Source organism: Tubulanus polymorphus, chromosome 2 (assembly GCF_964204645.1).
Source record: "Tubulanus polymorphus chromosome 2, tnTubPoly1.2, whole genome shotgun sequence".
Lineage (NCBI taxonomy): Eukaryota > Metazoa > Nemertea > Palaeonemertea > Tubulaniformes > Tubulanidae > Tubulanus > Tubulanus polymorphus.
In genome coordinates this window covers 26952258-26971974 of record NC_134026.1, presented here as the reverse complement: position 1 = coordinate 26971974, position 19717 = coordinate 26952258, and the positions used below count along the sequence as shown (strand labels likewise).

The following is a 19717-nucleotide window of genomic DNA, read 5'->3' as shown; positions in this document are numbered from 1 at the left end:
ATAATTATTCATGGGAATTTAGTTGCAGTTCTCTGAATGGAAATTAATTACTTCTCAGCTTATCAAAACAATTATGTTTGTTGTTGGCCACGGCTGATGTATAATAATTAACTATTTGACATGTTTATATTACCAACAGTTTATCGAGTAATTGAAGTCAATTTAGCATTTGAAATACTTGTAACAGTGCATAATATTGCAACAAGTATTCCAATTCTCTGAATGGCTGATTTTACCTATTAACCAGTACTATTATTTACTCTCAAAATCGTTATTATGATGTAACTTGAAATTACATAAGAAAATTGAAGTTCATTTAATTATCCTGAAATTTAATAAACCGTGACTCATATTTCATTATTTTGAACTTTATACAAGTTTCGTTATTTTTACGTGTATTCGCACATGTGGACTGATCAGGTGGCAATTAAACCTCATAGTTTTCACACCCCTGGCTGAGAAAGCTGTAATTTCATCCACAATCGTCTTGGAAGAACATCGCGAAGTGACATTTCCTTCCATCCATTGTTTTATAAATACGCCAATTTTGTTTTATTTCTTAAATGATCTCATCTTTTATCCTGTAGAGTAAGGGAACATAAACTTTGACTGCAGAATAGAGAAATTTGATGTCGTTAACAAATTAGTTGAGGAGATAGATCACATTCAGGTTTTTGCTGCGGCAATTGCCAGTTTTGCCAGTTACGGATGGTTTCGGTTACAGTCACTGGTCATATGAGACAAGTATCTCACTTTTCTTCGCAGAGCTATTCTGACTTCAAAGTTAAAAATTATAACTCACTGACATGTAAGCATCAACAAGAAGGTGCCTCAGATCTTTACACTGTAATTTACTATGTATGAATTGTGTACATACTCTTTGATATTTCATGCACTGTGTTGTCGCAATGAAGTACTGACTGTCTTAAAAATGGAATATGTTGGTAGGATTTAAGCCACTCTAATCCCACCTCCCTCATTAAAGGCAATAAACTGCACCAGAACTCGTAGATTTGGTTAACTCCCAATCGTTTTGTGTCTTTGTGTAGCAAGTCACAAGGCTTGGCAATACACAGCTATATGACAATACCCGGGACAAAATGCACATCTGGTTCAGCTGCTTGTCTCTTTTTCTCTTCTTTTTGTCAAGATTTTCGTCTTGGGGTCGATGAAAAAGTTCTTTTCAATCAGGATGTATTATTGCCTTCATGCATTTAAGCATTTCATCAGTGCGCATGAATTTTTTAGACGATGCACGGGCGACAGAGAACGATATTTCGTACACAATGGAAAAATATCGCCGCACATGTGTCATCAATTTTTATTCAATTGAATTAATACAGTTTTGGTGTTTGAATTCAGGAAATGATTGCCGTATAGAATAGGGTTGTGAGGTGCAGGCATCTGTGGGTTTTCATTTGTACCCGAACTGATAAATTGAGGCCTTGCTTTGATTGGTTTCAAGGATAAATCTGTACGGCTACCTCAATTTCATCTTCGCAACATCGGCAATGAGATACCCTACAAACGTCGGAAGTTGCCTTTAGAAAATTGTTAAAATGTTGCGATAATCCTGTTGGCAATAGCTCAGCATTATTCTTGAAAGGTATCCGCAATTACTTACTGTCTTATCACTTGCCATGGCGTTGTCCTAAACGCAGCAACTATTCTCGAGTTTGCTTAATGAAAACTGCGACTTTTTTCCGTCAAATGTTGATATGCGTTAAAATCTCTGATTCATTTAGCATCATGTATAATTTATTAAGAATGTAAATTTGATTAATTCGGCACTATGGTTGGAACTGGTGAAATATTAATCACCGAGTGGACCAGTATTTGATTGATAATCACCGCTTGACGAGCGACAGTCATCAAATTGGTTGCTGGAAGACGATCAATTTTAGCGAGTATTTTTCCTGACCGGGTTCGTGTGGCAATAAACTTTTCGATCAGGTTCTGTCACTTCGTCTTTGTTTAACTGCTTCAGTAAATGATGATAATCTGGTTTTATGATAACGCCTGAAAGATTGACTATGACACGGCAAGTCACTTCTTCCGCGTAATAGTCTGCATAAACTGCTTCCATCACAACCATTTAGAATATCTCGCCGAGATTCAACTTTATGTAATTTTAAGATTTGATGTGGTTGGTGCATAAAGGACAATTATTTCGTTTTCTTCGGATGAAATGAGACCTATTTTGGGAATTGCTGAAAGATGTTTGAAACAAAAATTTGTCCGCTCACTCCGCTGAGGAAATGCTTTTTTCCAGCCTAAAGAATTATACTCTGCTTTCTTGAAGCTGAGCATTCATAAAGGCAAAAACCGAATTCTCTACAGATGTAAGAATGAACATGATGTCTTTATATCCGCTCCCTTTCGGTTGTGACAGTGCCTTGGTGGAAAGGTATCTATTTCAACTTTTAGTAGACGGGGAGTAAGACTGGAAATATTGAATTGTAAGGAGATGACTAATCATGCGTTTTCTACGGAAGCTAACAATAACTGTTTGTGGAAGGTATTCCCCTTGGTGGACGGGTTTAGTGAATAGATGGAAGATGTTTGAACGCTTATCTGAGTTTAATCTCAGCTACAATTCTGCTATCAATAATGCAAGCAGTCATTGTCACTTCTGCCATCGTGGATAATCTGCACCTTATGGGAAATCAGATTAAGTCAGCTAAAGCATGCTTGGAATGAAATAATTCATCAGTGAAGTTATGTGTTTGTAGGGGATGCAATTTTCATTATCCACCCAGCATTTACAGTTGTATAAAGAGGACTCTGCTAGTAGAATGTTATGGCTTGTAAGTGGGGATTAAAGGGTTGGTGTTTGGTTTGGCAGAATTAGCAGATCCGTTATTCGCAAATCGTGTTCGTTCGTATCCAAGATCGAGCTGTTGCTAAGGAGTTTCAGTGTTCTCCGTGATTGATAGATGTTTGGCCAATCATGGCTCAGAAGTAGCCGCCGCCGCCTTCCTTCAGTCGTCGCTCGTGTCGTTACTAAATAAATCAAGTGTTCTCACGAGGCTTTGTTTCTTTCAGATATATATCAGAAAACGTTAAGTCGTGATGACGATCACATCAACACGATGTGCATATCTTAGAAATTTCAAACCGACAATTTGAATGAAAGACCGATTCGTGTCAGCGACGAAATAAACCTGAAACAGTATTAATTGTCATTAAAGCTTTAACGCTGTTCCTCTTTAAGATGAATAGTTAAATAAAAGGATGCTCAACGCATGCAGTGTTTTCATCAAATGAATTTAATTAGATCTGTGCACCATGCCGCTTCATTTCCTCTGTTAGTTGGTGAGCAAATGATATCAACCAACCGGTCGCTGGGAGTTAGACCATTGAATGGCGAGTACGTCTCACAACCTGTATGATGCATGATGCGCCTCGGCTTCAGAGCCTCGAACCACATCCGTAATGTTCAATTAATGTCCATTATGAAGCGCCGATTTCCCCCTGGGCTATCTGCTTTGTCATTGCATGGCAACTTGTCGACAAATAATAACGGACCATCTCTCACCAATTTACCAGCATACTTTTTAAGTTTGCTCCTGAAAAATGCTGGTAGTCATTTTTCTCACAAGAAAAGTTAATCGCATCTTACAGATATTTCTAAATTTGCTTATTTTTTGCAAGCATGGAAGCATTACATTTTTTATTCTTTAGTTGACTGTATTTGAGTTACCGCAATTTTCTATATTAACTAATTACTGCAGTGAGATGTGATTTATTTTTGTCACTTTTGCTGTTATTTTTTAATGCGAACGTAACTGCTGTCTACGTGGCAATGGGTGTGAAAGAATATTGTATAATATCCTCGAGGCATTTTCAAAGCATATATCTGTAAATCAGGTAAACTGAAGTTAAAATTTGAATGATGCCTCGCGGCTGTCGTTCATACATGTGCTTTGAAGCATGTATGTATAAAAAATATCACGTTCTGAATCATTGACATTAATGTAGATGTTCTTTACTGTTTAATCTTCGATAAGATATTTTTTTTGCGAGAATCAAAACCTAAATCAACAATCGCGCTGATGATGTTTAATTGTACAATCTGGGCATATCTCTGAAATCAAACTGGTGGTCAAAAAGCAGATTCCGTGCAGATTCCTTATGCTGTATAGAATTTTATGAATACTTTATAAGGCTGTACAACATATTCCAATTCTCTGAACACGGATATCTTATAGCAATATTTGTGTAAATTTGCCAGTATGCAAGTAATGCAGTTATTGGTAATTACTTCAAATTTATAGAATGCTAAATTTAACATAATTGTTACAGCTTGACATTTCATGAGATTATGGAGTTGATCATCAATTTGCCTATTGGTATTCCCTTGTGCCATGTGTACGTTATGACTGTTATTAGGCTTATGGGCATGGCCAGTCACTAGGGATCTTTACTTATGCTCACCACACACCACAGAATCATAACCATTTATGCAGTAAACCTGTCATCTCGACTTGTAATAATTTAATTTGGAGTCTTCGTTGAAATAATGGCATTAAATTGCTGTCTTGGATACAACCACAACCTGTCAATCTATACTTCTGTACGTAGCCTTAATGAATACAACTTCAGAAATTGTGTATCACAAGATCTTATTGAAAATGCCAGTTTTATTATATATTTCAATTCCAAGGGATGAATTTTTTGATGTGGCAACGCAGAATTTGGTATCCAGCATTTTCATAACGTTCGACTGCTGTGAATGATAATTATTCTCTTTCGGCTCATTAGCTGCAAATGGTGATCAATTGAAGGATTTTTCACCTACTGTACTTGTCTGCAGGCATCATGGAGATTATTTTCAGTATCGGTGCGAGAGTACCGCTGACTGGACTGGTACTCATATTACTTTCCACATTGGTCTATTGTTAAAACGTCTTCTTTAAGACGTGTGTCCTATTGATCGCGTAGCTTTTCGCAATTATTTGTTCTCAAAATGCTGCAGACATTATTATCGCGATGGATTTCCTTCTTTCATCATCAGAAATCTCTCGGTTTTTTCCATTTTACGTCGTTACTGAATTTATAAATTCCTCCCATTTTTAATACCTAATAGATAAAAAGTGAATGAATCTCGAAATAACCCCTAAACTTGCATGTCATATGATTTATTTTTCCAGGGCATGCATCCATATTACCTCCGCATGAAATGTAAGTACCTAGGTTAATTAAATTCTATGTTGCATTTCATTTGCATGATTGGAAGTTAAAGTCTTTTACTATGCCGTATATGATGTCTCTAATGCTTTCTTTCATGTTTCAAGAAAAAATACCATCCATTGCACTGATATAGATATATATATATATATATATTCAAAATTGGTGGTTGGACTCTGTTCATGTATGAATCTTCTTGCTTGTATATATATTTACATTTATATATAGTTTATATATATATATATATATATATATATATATATATATATATATATATATATATATATATATATATATATATATATATATATATATATATATATATATATAAACTATATATAAATGTAAATATCATGGAGATATTATATATATATATATATATATATATATATATATATATATATATATATATATATATATATATATATATATATATATATATATATATATATATATATATATATATATGTACGGTGCTTGTACTTTCGTGGATGCTTTGAGGTAAATTTCTGACAATCTTGAGTCATTCCCTCGGCGCATCTTTTCTCATTATCTCCACACAATCTCGATGTCTCTTGGAATTATAGATTTTTTCATCGTTGCGAATCAACCTGGCTTTATCTGCGGATTCAGTTTCATGAGAAATTGCATTAAACCAAGCGCGATCAAAACTTAACAGTTGCTTGAAGATCGTGTATTATCATATCTCTGCACGTTAGACAGCGCGCACAAGACAAATATAATTCGCGGGCAATCTCTCTTGAAATGATTCTTGTGTGGTTTTTTTCAACCTAAGACGTGTTTTACATCAGAATTTGTATTCATAAATTGTTAGCTAGTAGTGTTTCAATTTTGCCATCGGAGTAATGTCACTGTGATGAATTCCTACCTAAAACGTTAATAGAATAGAGAAAGACGTCTAGTTCCTTTGTGAATTTTTAAAAGTACGTACATTCTTAGATTCTTCTATTTCATCGTCAAATTTCACTTTCAAGCAATTGAAAAATGTTCAAATTCATTGTTATAACCTTCTCTTTGGTTGTCAGGCGAAGGTTATCTTGTTGAAATCTGTTGGAAGGTTAGCGATTATCAAATAGTCGCTATGAATGGCATGAGCTCCAGTAGCCATTGCGAAGACATCTAATACATTGACAGGTCTATCATTACCTATCATTCTCATTGATGGCACGATGATGAGATTCTGTGAGAAAACATTTTTACGAAGGTGACAAATTTCGAAATTCTTCTGTGGGTGTTCGAATTTGTTTTGAAACGTAGTTTGTAATTTTCTGCTGAGACTTTTTTCCATACTGTAGCTACATTCAAGTGAGAATATTGCAGATGGTACTCGGAAATAGCATGAATTTTCAAAATTGCTCCGACTAGAAATGAGCCCATGACTGTGTACGACAAATTATTAATGAGCCAATGGTCTAGAAAATTCTTGTTTAATATTGAGAATATTGGCATTAGCCATCTACAATATTCATGGCCAATAACTATTTCCAATTTTTTCTATAATTGCTCTGATTTGGCGAAATTGTTCTCATGATGAAGAGGTTTGGTAAGAAATATTTATGGCCTCTGATAAGTTATTGTCCTCAAGAGCTGCTGGTTTTTTGTTACAACTTCAAATGTATAGTTGAAAACGCATAACCTCCAGGCGTTATTGGGCATTGTTTTACATCGATATGATATTAATAAATAGACGTATTTCTGTTTGCAATTTTATTATTCAATTGCGAATTATTTCTATAACCAAACATGATATTTTATCAACTCGTGGTTTACTGATATACTGTCATTAGGGTTAATTCAATTACTTTCAAGTTTATACTCAATATAGACAAAATGAGTGTATGTATTGATCATAAATTGTTCGAGGCCTGCATCTGATTGCTCTAGCGCTACCTGTGTATTGACTTAGTCTACCTAATCATTTGTCTAATACACACCGGCATCTGTACCACACATTGCCTACGTTTCTCTTTCTCAATATTTGAGTATTTGCTCAAATGCGCACATTTGCAAACTTAGTCCCATGGCTTTCCCAACAAGAAATATTGTTCTTATGAATTATGCCGTTGAACAGATTTTAACATTTTAACTGTGAATATTCCAGTTACCTTCGAACTTTTGATTTGTGGCGATGCTCTTAGAGAAATGACAACAGTCGCGTTTGTACCCAATATGAAATCAGAGTCCAAGTACACACATTGTGGGAGGTTCAAATTTGGGAATTTCTCAAAATCATGATTTGTCTTCTCGGTTTCTGAATACCAACAATAGCCCAAGTCCACTTTCCAAAAATCAATTGATGTATTTTGACTTGAATCCTGCTCTGCATTATTTTGCTTTTTCCTGTATTTAACCTCTCATCTCTCGCTTGAATTTTCAAAATGAAAAAACACCTTTACTGTGTAATGAATCGCGCCAGTCAAGTTTGCCTTGTCAAAAAATGAAAGGCTCTGAGATCTTGAATGGACGACATAGGAACATTTTCTAACTGAGTGCACATTCATAATGGAGATGAAGTCTATAAACCACAAACCTAATCAGTGGAATTCTCTCTCTCTCCCGTGGTATAAAATGGAATCATACTCCCCAGCATCACACAAAACTAGCTGTGCTTCATGGGATAAACATGTTGTTAGCGCAGTCGCAGTTTGCTTATCCAGATTTATTAGGATTTTATGAGGTTAGTTAGACATTTTGATTGTATTTTTGTAATATCTCTCATTTGCTGGCTAATCGCATTGCATTTAGCTCCTCCCTCCTTTAGGCGAACATGAAAAACTATTAGCATATGTGTAGTCAGTGAATAGGCAACAGTTTTGTTGGCAATCGGTACACATCTTGCTTAGATTCGTAGACGTTCTGTGAAAAGAGAGTCCCGAACAGGGTTATTTAGAAGGATTGTGTGCCTTTCACTAGGCTGAACAAATATGTTAGCAGTTGGAACAAAGCAAATTATTGTCTCCTTCCAATAACATGTGAATATCTCTGACTCTCGACACAGGGTAGGATTTTATGAGGATATCTTGTTAGTCAGGGCGGGATATATGATAACGATTAATGATTATTTTATCAGGTAAGATGTTTTTTTGCTGTTTTCATTATCGTTAGGAGATCTGTAAATGTGTACAAAAATTCTCGCGTTCTATGTATAAAATCAGCCGTTGAATTTCCCGGAGAAAAATTTCTTCTCATTACTGTTTGAAAGCAATTTCTCAGGGCATGAAAATCAAAGCTTCCGACTTTGTTATACTTTTTATGAAAAACGAAATAGTCATTTCAATTAGGTACCGTTTTAAGACGAAATTTTGCTGGATTTTTTAGGTGTTAAAATCTAATTGCAACAATCTATATCGACCTCATAAAAAAATGTGTTCATATCATTAGTAGTTTTTTTTTCTAAATCAAGATATCGGGTCGTGTGGATGAAATTACAGTACAACCAATTTTTTAAGGTGATTAGGTAGATAATCCCTGAATGGATAAAAGATATTTCTATACTTGCTTATTAAAAGAATTTCCAACTATCTATTTTGTGATAAATGTCATCATTTCTAAAGATTGTTCGTCAGTTTTACTAGTTTTTTTGCAATATAACCAAAGGCATTGAATTACAATGGGCCACAATTTTTTATCATTTCTTTTGGGGTACAAATCTATATATCGCGCATTGCTTAGAAATTTTAGTATTGTATAAGATATTTAGGCCCCGGGAAGGTCAAAGGCAATTCACAATAGATATGTTTGTGCTGTTACCGGTTTCTTTCAATAAGTGTTCAGATTTTTGTGGATTGATGTCTTGCTGTGGTGATTATTTTCTGTATGCTTCCTAGGAAGAAGTCACCTATTTCTAAGCTTTCATACAGGCTTATTTACTCTTTAGATCTACTCGCTCCTGCTGCTTGTAGTCTATTCCCCGCTGTACTATAGATCCAACAACTTCTACATTCAAACTGTTCATTTTGTTAGCGCTTTATCCCTCACTTTATCCCTCGGTTTGAAGAGATAGATCGTTTACTGAATTAAGAGCATCAAATCATTTGATAGATGTTGTAATTTAACGATCTTTGATAATGACATGTCATGACAGCATGTTCAAGAATTAAGTGGGACACTTCAGAACATTTTGCATCCGAGATTTAATTTCGCCTGAATGATAAGTGTTGGTTCTTATATATATAAAAATCTTATGAATCATTTAATGACTTACATTATTCTGTTGCATATATAAATTGGTTGATTTGATAATTTTTTTGTTATTTTAATTCAGTTTATTCATGTATTCACTGACATGCCAACTTACATATGCTGGCATCGGTGTAATGCGGATGAATACGCAGGCGTTTGAAACGCCTGTCACGTCTGAATTATGTATGAATTTAAAAATCATTTTCATACTTATTGAAATTCTATTTTAAAGCGTTATTTATGTTTGAAATGTGTTGTAAGGACATCATTTTGCTGATAAGCTCGACTATTGATGTAAATCTGGTCGATACAAATTCCAGAAATATTTGTCCTCAATATTTGTTCAACGAGATGCCGTTATTTTCTCTGACCAAATTTAATCTTTTTGTCTTAGCGTTTGTTTATTCTGATTCACGGTATGGTATTTGTGCTTTACCGAATTGACCCTAACCATATATGGATTCTGAGCAGCTTCACTCGGAACTTCTATGATGTGCCGGTTTTGGATATGATTGTCATCTTCGCACTTAAAACATGCGTAATTATTTCACTCCATAAAACCCTTGACTATTGATGTCTATCTTTAAGCTGTGAAAAAATTGAGTAAATTACCACATGTTTGAATCATTGCTCAGCGCCTGCGATTTTACTTTGAAGGAAAAAAAACGCTAATGAGATTGCTACGCTTTCCTGTGGGTACGTAGTGTCTTTCATGATGGGAATAGTGGTGCCGCGGGCGCTGACATGTCAGATATTTCCTTGGGCACCGGTCTATATAATGAATGAAGAACAATGAATATATCGTGTGTTAGCAGCTGAGACTTGAGAGTATTGTTGAATTAGCAAAATGCTCTCGAAACAAGCTTAAAGCTAGGTAAAAATAAGTGTATTTTCATTTCAAAGTTATATAGCCTCCTAATTTATATGTATATATATATATATATATATTGATGCTGAATATAAATATAGATAGTGATTCATTTTATGTATTTCACACCTGTAAATATTGTGATGTTGACAGCTGAAAGTCTAAAATTGCTAAAGTATATGAATTTGAATTTGAAAAAAACATTTAGAAATTGATGGTTCATGTTTGTTGTGAAATTCGATTCATTGCAAGTAGTCAGCTGCTTTAGGTAAATTGAGGTATCATTCCTTGAGAATGTCTTTGCGCTGTGAGATATGTGTCTAGATAGAACCTAGTCACAATGTAGCTCGACTCATAGCTTGGAAGTTGAATCTTTGTGTCTACACTACTACACTGTGTCCCAATGTTTTATACCCTCCAATCTGTCGCATGCATTTTATGCAGAAAGTTGTAATTATGTCTTCAGAAGCTTTACATTAAGGCGTCAAGCCCCTGGGACAACAGGGTCAAACGCCATTGTTGTATCTAAATAATTAACCCTCAGCTAGTAAGGCACCTCAAAGTTTACTTTGTCCCATTTCGTTTGGTACATTCTTCAGAAATCAGTAATTCATAGTTACAAAGCTGACAACAGGCTCATTTAATGGTTCATAGAGTTTTATTATTCCGGATGTTAGGGACTCGATTTGAGGTGAATACTCAAGGCCGACTCATCTGCTTTGTCTCCGTAAGTGATAATAATGCTGAAACATTCATCAGAAAAATCATTCTAAAATTGACTCTATTTGTAAGGTGTAAAACTTCTTATATCATTTACACCACGAATTTACAAAGATATCATGCGGTATGTTAATGCCTGGTCTGTCACATGGTTAAACCAGGGGAGGTACCAATTATCACTGTGATCTAAAGTGAACAAATTTCGTTGTCAAATCCTTACAACTTCGGGGATGCTGGGCTCGTGTTATTGTATTCTGTAGCCAGACTCATTTGTCGTGACCGGTGTGGTGCCTGATCCTAAATGTTTTTGATCACATGACTCAACAAAAGTTCATTGTGATGGTGTCACAATAAGAAAGCGGTGGATTTAAAGGTTGACAAGGGTCATTCTTGCCAGATGATTATTCCGTATCACAGGGTGTACATTCAGGGATTTAGTGTACTCGTGACCGATGCAAATTCTGATGATTTATGCACTGGGAAACTCGGATTACTGTTCATTAATTTGGGGATATTTGTGTCATATTGAGGATAGATTACAAAGGTAATTTTTTTTTTAAATTTCATCATATTCTACTATTAGCCTAATATTTCAATTCATGATTTGGATAAAAGGTGTTTTTATACATTTGTATTATTTAAATTCTATGATGTATAGCTTGTGGCAGCTGAAAACTTTGACAAGAGAATTTGTTCTCATTTGAGGATGTCATATGTTCATAGTGAAATATAGCTTTTGGGCTTATGGGCGATGATTATGAGATCAGAGTAGTGTACACAAACTTTGAATTGTCTGATATAATTTGGTCCCTGGAATAAATCACTTGAGTAAAGAATTGGTAATGTTTGGCTATTTACTAGTTGCCCAACAAGGATGTCCTCCAGAGTTTTGAGTATCCTGGATCAAGTATGTTGAGATCTTGTCCGTTTTAGATGTTTTATGGCCTGTTGACCATTCAATGATCCTTAGTATTCAAGCCTACTGGCAAAGTTATTAATATTCTGATTGTCGGGGTTAAGAGATAATCGCCGTTGATGTCAGAATGATGAGCAAGAGTTTAATAGATAACGAGTCAGAAGCAGACTTTTTAGTGGCAAGCAGAAAGATTGGTTCATTCAACTAGAAGCAGCTTTAACGTGCTTTTGGTGAGGTCAATTAGAAAACTGACAGGACTGATAGGATGTGAGATTCTCCTGCCTAATGGAGAAGACAAAACGACTTATATTTCTCATCATTTTGCAAAGTGTGATATGAAATCAGGGCGGCAGTTTCGTATATATTTATGAATTCAGCAGTTGGTGTCTGTCCACAGGGAATTATTTTTGTATAAATAATTCAACATGACTCAACACATCATTTTGCAGTCAATAATACGAAAAGGTGTGGAAGTGCATTCATCCATTTTTCTGCCGGTTATTAAATGGCCTGATCCCAGAGGAAATGAGCCCCGATATTTCCCTAAAAGATCTGAAATTAATCTCTACGTTAGACAAATATATAAATGCCTGTGAAATCGATAAATATACTAGCTTCAAAAGCTATCAATAAAACTTTCAACTGTTCCATACTTTCTAAAACTCGATAAACTTTTATAGTTGACAAATAGTTTTTAAAGATTTAAAAGTTCAATCCCTGCAGCCACATAGAAGCATTTCAAATATAGCTTCAGAGAATTAGTGACATGTTAGTATTGGATTGGTTCTAATTGAATCTTTGTGTTAAAGAGATTCCGTTGTTTTCCTGCAGGGTGAAAATTGTGTACTTTCATAAACTCTTTGTTTCATACATGAAAGAAAAGTTTATTGAATTGACTGATCGTAAAGCAAAGCGCGATGAACGAATATCTATGCGAACTAACCTTTTCTGGTGGAAAATGTTTCTTTGGTTTCTAATCATTGGAATTGTTGTGTTTCTATTTCATTTAAATGGCTTCTTTCATTAGTGTTGGCATTTGCCGATGATCTTCGTTAGATTTTAATCAGATGTTTTCGGATGGAAGCTGATAACTGTGAAATTCTCTTATACCCATCATTTCTCTCTTCAGTCGCGTACTTGATATGTTGCATTTATGTCATCATAAATTATAAAAGGCTAAAGTTAAAGGGCATCGCCTAAAACTTTTTCCCTTCAGCAAAATTTTGATCATAATGTGCTTCAATTCTGCAATTTCTTGAATTAAAAAAAACATGGCGTCTTAAATGGTTGCCGTATTGGATTTAGGTATAATTTTTAATACTTCATTATTCTATCGAGGAAACAAGCCAACGTGTAGGCTTGATGATTATGTTGTGGATAACTTGCATATCTCTAAATTATGTTTTGCAGGTGAAAAGAGTGAGAACAGATAGTGAAACAGACATTGTGAGCAGTAATCATATTGATAAAAACAGGTAAGAATAATAAACTGAAATGTGTGATTGAAATGCACCTAAAATTTCAGCCTGATCATAGAAATAAATTTTCTCAAACCAAGGAGGAATTTATCAATTAAGTTGTCGATCGAAAGGTAATTGTAGTTAAAAAGATTTAGGGAAGCCAGTTCGTTAAATTGATGATTGCTATGAACTTTACTGATGCCTAAGGGCTACCTGCGAACGCTGAAAGTCCCCGGTACTTTTATGATCGAATTAGAAACTTGAAATGGTCCCCTCACAGGAACACAAAAGCGCTAACAAGCATAGTTCAGAATAAATGAGACCCCACCCTACATCTTCAACACTAGACTACTAGACTACTGTACTGATGGCTTTGGGCGATGCTTGCAATATTCCTATGGTTTGTACACGGTGAACGACACAAAGACACAATGTACATCACACGTGGTGTAATACACTTATAGAATCATCATCAGGTCCTCTCTTTCTATATCTCATGATGCTTGAAAAATTATTCATAACTAGAATTTCATTAATGGAATGATGGCCATCATCTTTTTACATCAAGTGAATTAACCGATTTATATTCAAATCTCATTTGAGTTGATGCCTCTGATGCTTCTTCATACTGCGTCTTTTTTTCCAAATACCTGTTAATTAATTTCGCGTTACCAGGTTACATAAAAATACGTAATGTTGATTGTAATCTAGGTGTTTTATTGTTTTTAGCCTGAGGTAATTATGTTTCTCATTGGCAGTAGTACAATAGTTCTGACTTGTGGCTGATGTATACCACCTGCACACACAAACCTGTGATAATATGATTTGCAAAAACAAACTCCAAATCATTGAAAACATTACCACATATCTGACAAGTTTGCTGATCTCCCATTAAGAATTGTGATAATTTCTGAATTTGTGTGGATCTCATGGATTAGTTTTAGGGTTTTGCTAATGCTGTGTCGCCGATCAAAGAATGATTTCTTAGATTGGGCTGTAATATGTGTTCCTTTGTCTGTTTCATGTGAATTCAACTATCTGGTCTGTAGCTCTCATTTTATCATGTAGTATTCAGAATTGATTGTTTTTGATATTTTTTTCATGAATCGATCCAAACCATATGTCTTCATTACAGTCGTGTATGCTTTGTATTTCAACATTATAAACAGTCAGTTTGATTTTAGAGACCTTTGCCGGTCAGAAATGCAACATATGGGCTAGTTATTCACTCTATTTTGCTAAATTCTCTATAAACCTTTTAGTGCTTTATTTGTATGTGTAATGAAAAGATCTGCAGTTAGTTTTACCTAATGATTTTAAAAGCATTCACCGGTGAAAGTCCATTTGAATTATTCTCATGTTGTGATGAGGTAAAATTGGCCATTTAGTTGTTCAATTTAACAATGCTTATAAACCTGCCAGAACATCGATGATATAAGCTAGGAATAGAGGTTGATCGGTTTCTAGGGTGTTAGGATATTTTAATCCGAGGTGTTGCTCCTATCACTTAGTATATCCCCTGTCTAATATTGACATAACATTACATATCATTAACTGTTATTTTAATGTCATTATTACATTTATGAGTTTAGCATAGTCAGTTAGTTCCTCATCATTTACAAATCGGTAATTTTCGTTGAGGTCTTCTGTGCGCCTTGGGCAGTTATACATGACTGTATAAATAATCAGATGTGATGCCAGTCTACGTAGAATAGTCAGTTGTATGTGGGGATTGATTTGGAATAACACGCATCACTCAACTGTTCTGAGCAGATTCAGTACTGAACAGAATTTAGACATCGTGATGAGACAAATTTTCAAATTGATGGACTTAACTGATTGTCGGATCATTTCACTGAAAACTTGCACTTGATGCCTTCAGTTATTTGCTTCAGGTATGTTGTAAAGATTTCGTGATGCGCTATCCTGACAGACTGAAAGTTTTATGTAGAAAATGTTGATAATCATCAGGTTTGCTGAGAATTGTTATCAGTTGTGATTGTTATCGTAATAAGATGTGGATAATTTGTGCTTAAGCCCTTAGATTATTATCATTATTTTGTTATAAATTTTGTATTTCTATTGGTATGTATCGGTTAAGTCATTAGTTTAGAAATTAACACTTATACACACAGATGGAATTTTCCATAATATGACTTGGAAAAGTCAATGTAAACGTATTTCGAATAATTGGCACTCAATTAGCATTACATCATTTCATTACTGATTCTAGGATTAATTAGGGTGGATGTAAATGGATTATTTTGAATGGTGGAGTCTTTCGCCACATTTATGTTATTACTGGAATATCACTTGCTAAGTAGAGTGCCATCAATGAAACCATGAGTTTATCTGGATATAGATGACTACACCCACTTCGAGTCTCTCGAGGACTACTTCAACTACTACATAATAAAACAAATAAAAATTCCCTTCTCTTCTGCATCAAAGTTAATTGTCCATACATTTTTTACGTTAAGATATACGGCACTATGTGTCTGAATTTTATTGCACACTCTCGAATTGCCTTGAATTATTAGTGCAGAAAATTGAAAAACGGAAGTTTTTCTGTTATGGAAAATCTGTCCGGTTTATAACGGATATAAAAAAATCTAGAAGTATGAAACACAGTCAAACAATAGAACGACCAGTAATGATTTTTGTCTTAATATTTCATCATCTCGCTTTTGATGGCAGAAAATCCTGATGGTTTACTCATCTGAAGGCTTTAGTTTAGTGTCTAGGTATTTTGTAAATCTGTGATTGGAAGAGCTGTATTAGAGTCAAATTACCCGATATGCGCTACTTCGGAATTAAGAAGAACAGATCTCCCGCTTCTTAGAAAGTATTGAAGCTTAGCCGAAGAAGAATTAAATCGCATAGAGAGATTTCTTCCCTGATAAATAACGAATGATGGCCACAGAATTATGCGCTGCTGTATAGACACATTTCTCTGATACTGCAAGATTTATAACTGTGGCCTTTCAGATCGGGCTTAACAATATTTTTCTAACCTAGTTGATAATCAGGCACTGAATTAGTATATAATACTTCTATTAAATCCAAGTTTTGTCAATCCATTGCAGATCTGATATTGATCAACAGTTTTCTGACCCTTGTCTCTCCAGAAGCAGTAGTAATTCACCTCCTAATAATTATGGTTTCAACCACAGTTCCACCAATGGTCAGTATATCAGTCACATACATACACATGTAAGATTCGATATATCTTGGAGACATTATTCATAAAGTTTATTCTCATTTCAGGAACTGCACCATGTTCACCAAACAACCAAGATCACAGTAATGAATCATGGGGAATAGTTCATTCATCAGGTAATAATATAAACTATTGAGCAATCCCAGAAAATAATGTTTAATCTTTAATCTCTGATAAAATGCATATCAACTGATTTCAATCTAACACCCGACTTAACTACCAGGCCTTGAATAGTAAATATCCAAATATATTCATGTAGATATGATACTATTTGAGGAATATTACTGTTAAATAAACTACCGGGGTAAGGGTAATTCTATAATACTCTATGTAAAGTGAGTCTAATAAATGATGATAACTTGTCAAATGGATGAAATGTGACAAGGATTTGGCTGCTGGCTCTGTCTTCTGTAGTAATACATGTTGCCTGGTATATGACACTTTAACTCAGTTAACTGATACTGTCAGCTCCCTAGTACAAACATATCAATTATGTATTTTAGAAGTTGCTACTCGATCCAAAAGTGTACATACTTATCATGTCTGAATATCTATTGTAAGCTTGTGATTTTGCTAAGATTCAACTTACATATCCTCAGAAATTCTAACCATTGTACTGAAATTTGGATCATGCCTACGAGTTCATCTTGTTGATAAATCTGCTGATTTTTTTATACTTTTGCTATGCCATTGATGAGTGGCATGAACAATCAAATAGTTAAGTTATCAAGTTATTTGATAAAGAATAAGATGGGTATGAAGATTAACTAATTCCTAACAATTTCCTGGCTGATACGTTTTACATATTTGTAAACAAAAGTCTTATCACAGGTACAACATGTGAGTGCAGATTTTTTAAAGTACCCAATTCAGGTACAAACGAATATTCAGCTTTGTTTAGGGTGTCTATGAACCACTATGGCTCAAGACTGCATCGAGTAAAGACTGGATTTAATGAACGTCGATTGTTATTAACACGAAAGTTGCTGTGACTCATTTTCATTGCGTATTTCACCACGAGCTGACGTCCATTGTCTGAAATTCTGCTAAAAAATGTTATTTTTCAACGGACTCATGTGTTTCGTCAGTTTTCAATACCATTAGAATGAATACCAGCAACCTACTTCATACCGGGCAAGGTTAATAAAATATATTACTTAATCTCAATGAAGGGCAGATTAATTAGTGATTAATTCATTGTTTATATCATGGAGGATCTACTGAGCTGGCTGGCTCCCATGTGGAGGTCTTTGTGACACCGAGTGATCGGCAGTTCTCATTAACTTTGTTCAGGTGGTAAGAAGGTGATGATGATTTATATCATTCATTCCCCACTAATTGACACAAAGTGAAGCCATTGTGGTAGTGACAACTGTGTGCATTGTGTCATAGTAACTCCTGTCCATACCATGCAATTGGCATGATTACATGGGTTGTCATCTCAAGATATAAATCATTTAAATGCATGTCCATGGTTCTCGTGTAAGATCTTTGAAAAAATTACTCTCCGTATTGTATTTGAATACATAAGATTGAATTATTGTAATTTCAGTGAAGTCAGAACCACAGAATAGTAGTCACAGTAATTCACCAACTGATTATAGTAAAGGTGAGATTTTTGAATACGCTTGCAAATTTCAATATTAACACTTTAACACTTGATTATGGTATAGAGAATAGTATAAGTGTACGTGATTCTGTATTTTTCAGAGCGAAAGCCAGAAACTCCATTCACCAGTTCCGATCCAACTTTCTATAGTCAGTAAGTATTCCAATAATATGTGTTTAATCTTCTCTTCAACAAATGCATTGTCAATTTCAAATAATGTGACGTTTATAACAGGTCTTTGTCATTCACCATTACTTATAAGTGAACGTAACATTGTTCAGTCAGGCACTCATTGGTGATTTCTTGCATAGGTAAGAACCACTACTTTTAGCACTTATGTTGAAGTTGCTGAAAAACTCGATACAGCATTGTTCAAACTAAAAGAAACCTCATGGCATTTCTGGAGCTTAATGTACTGCCAGTGATGTGGATGGAGTTAACTTAAGTGTTTCATTTCAATTGATATGTATTCATACTCATTAAACCCTTTAATAACAATGTTCGTAAAAATGATTTGAGAAACGTTTGAGTTCGCCATTCCAATTCGATGACGAAGATTCTTTTTTTCGCATTGTTTTTCTCTTGAAACTGGGTTGTGCCCAAAATTCAGCCAGATCATTATCACTGTCAAATGACATTTATAATAAAAGGTGCTATTTTGAAAAAAATGTAATCTCCATATTGCTGACTGTTTTTCGCAGTTCAGTGACAGGTAATATGGAAATTGAATTTTTTTTCACCCGTAATTTCCTGCTTTTAGTAGTAGTAGTGTAAGGATGAAACAAGCTATCAGAATCTGTCTAATGCTTTGTCCGATTGAGCTGAGGGAGTGATATTGAGTGATGATGCTGATGGGAAAACATTACCAGTGTTGTGTGTGCGGCTGTGAGCCACTTGATGAGATCTGTCTGTCAGACATATATGAACAATGTATACGCACTTGTATACCCAAGTATACATAGGATTTAAATTCAATTAATTATTGGTAATTTGCTGTATGTGGATGATGAATTTGTGACGTTCGAAAAGAATTTTAAATCACCAATTTCTATCAGGCGGTATATGTGTGAGCGTAAATTCAAAATGGACAGGGAATTCTATCGGCTGAAAACATGGTTCATAAACCACTGTTATTAAAACATCTTACTTTTTCAGCTGATTTCAGTTGAGTGTGGTTGTCTGTGCCATCAAAACGACTTTAGTTATTGGAAATTAACCAATAATTTGTCTAGTAGTTTTTGTTATGTATTTTCGATATCTCTATATTTTCAGGCGTTCACCTGTCCAAACTCATTCGAGTACTGTATCAACCACTTCAACTTCTGAGAGCACTGGCGCGATGCAGGCATATCAGCCTATTGGTAATCAAGGCTCCACTGCAGCCTTCAATGCAGGTTTTTATTCGGCTCCATCAACTGGTCAAAGTGCATATGGCGCCTTACATGATGCATACAATATGACTTCTGATGGTAAGTAAAGAATAATCTTATTTGACTATTATTCAATCATTTTTTACCCTTACAACTAGTGT

General features: G+C 34.8%; 1 protein-coding gene across 1 annotated transcript in view; it reads left to right on the top strand.

Moving 5' to 3' along the window:
- Nucleotides 1-19717, top strand: part of LOC141900013 (protein phosphatase EYA2-like) — a 45783-nt gene that overhangs the window by 12970 nt on the left and 13096 nt on the right. The window contains exons 3-8 of the mRNA XM_074786704.1: nucleotides 13308-13372; nucleotides 16444-16541; nucleotides 16625-16693; nucleotides 18130-18186; nucleotides 18288-18339; nucleotides 19459-19655. Coding sequence (XP_074642805.1) covers nucleotides 13308-13372; nucleotides 16444-16541; nucleotides 16625-16693; nucleotides 18130-18186; nucleotides 18288-18339; nucleotides 19459-19655 — 538 coding nt within the window. The remainder of the gene's footprint in view (nucleotides 1-13307; nucleotides 13373-16443; nucleotides 16542-16624; nucleotides 16694-18129; nucleotides 18187-18287; nucleotides 18340-19458; nucleotides 19656-19717) is intronic.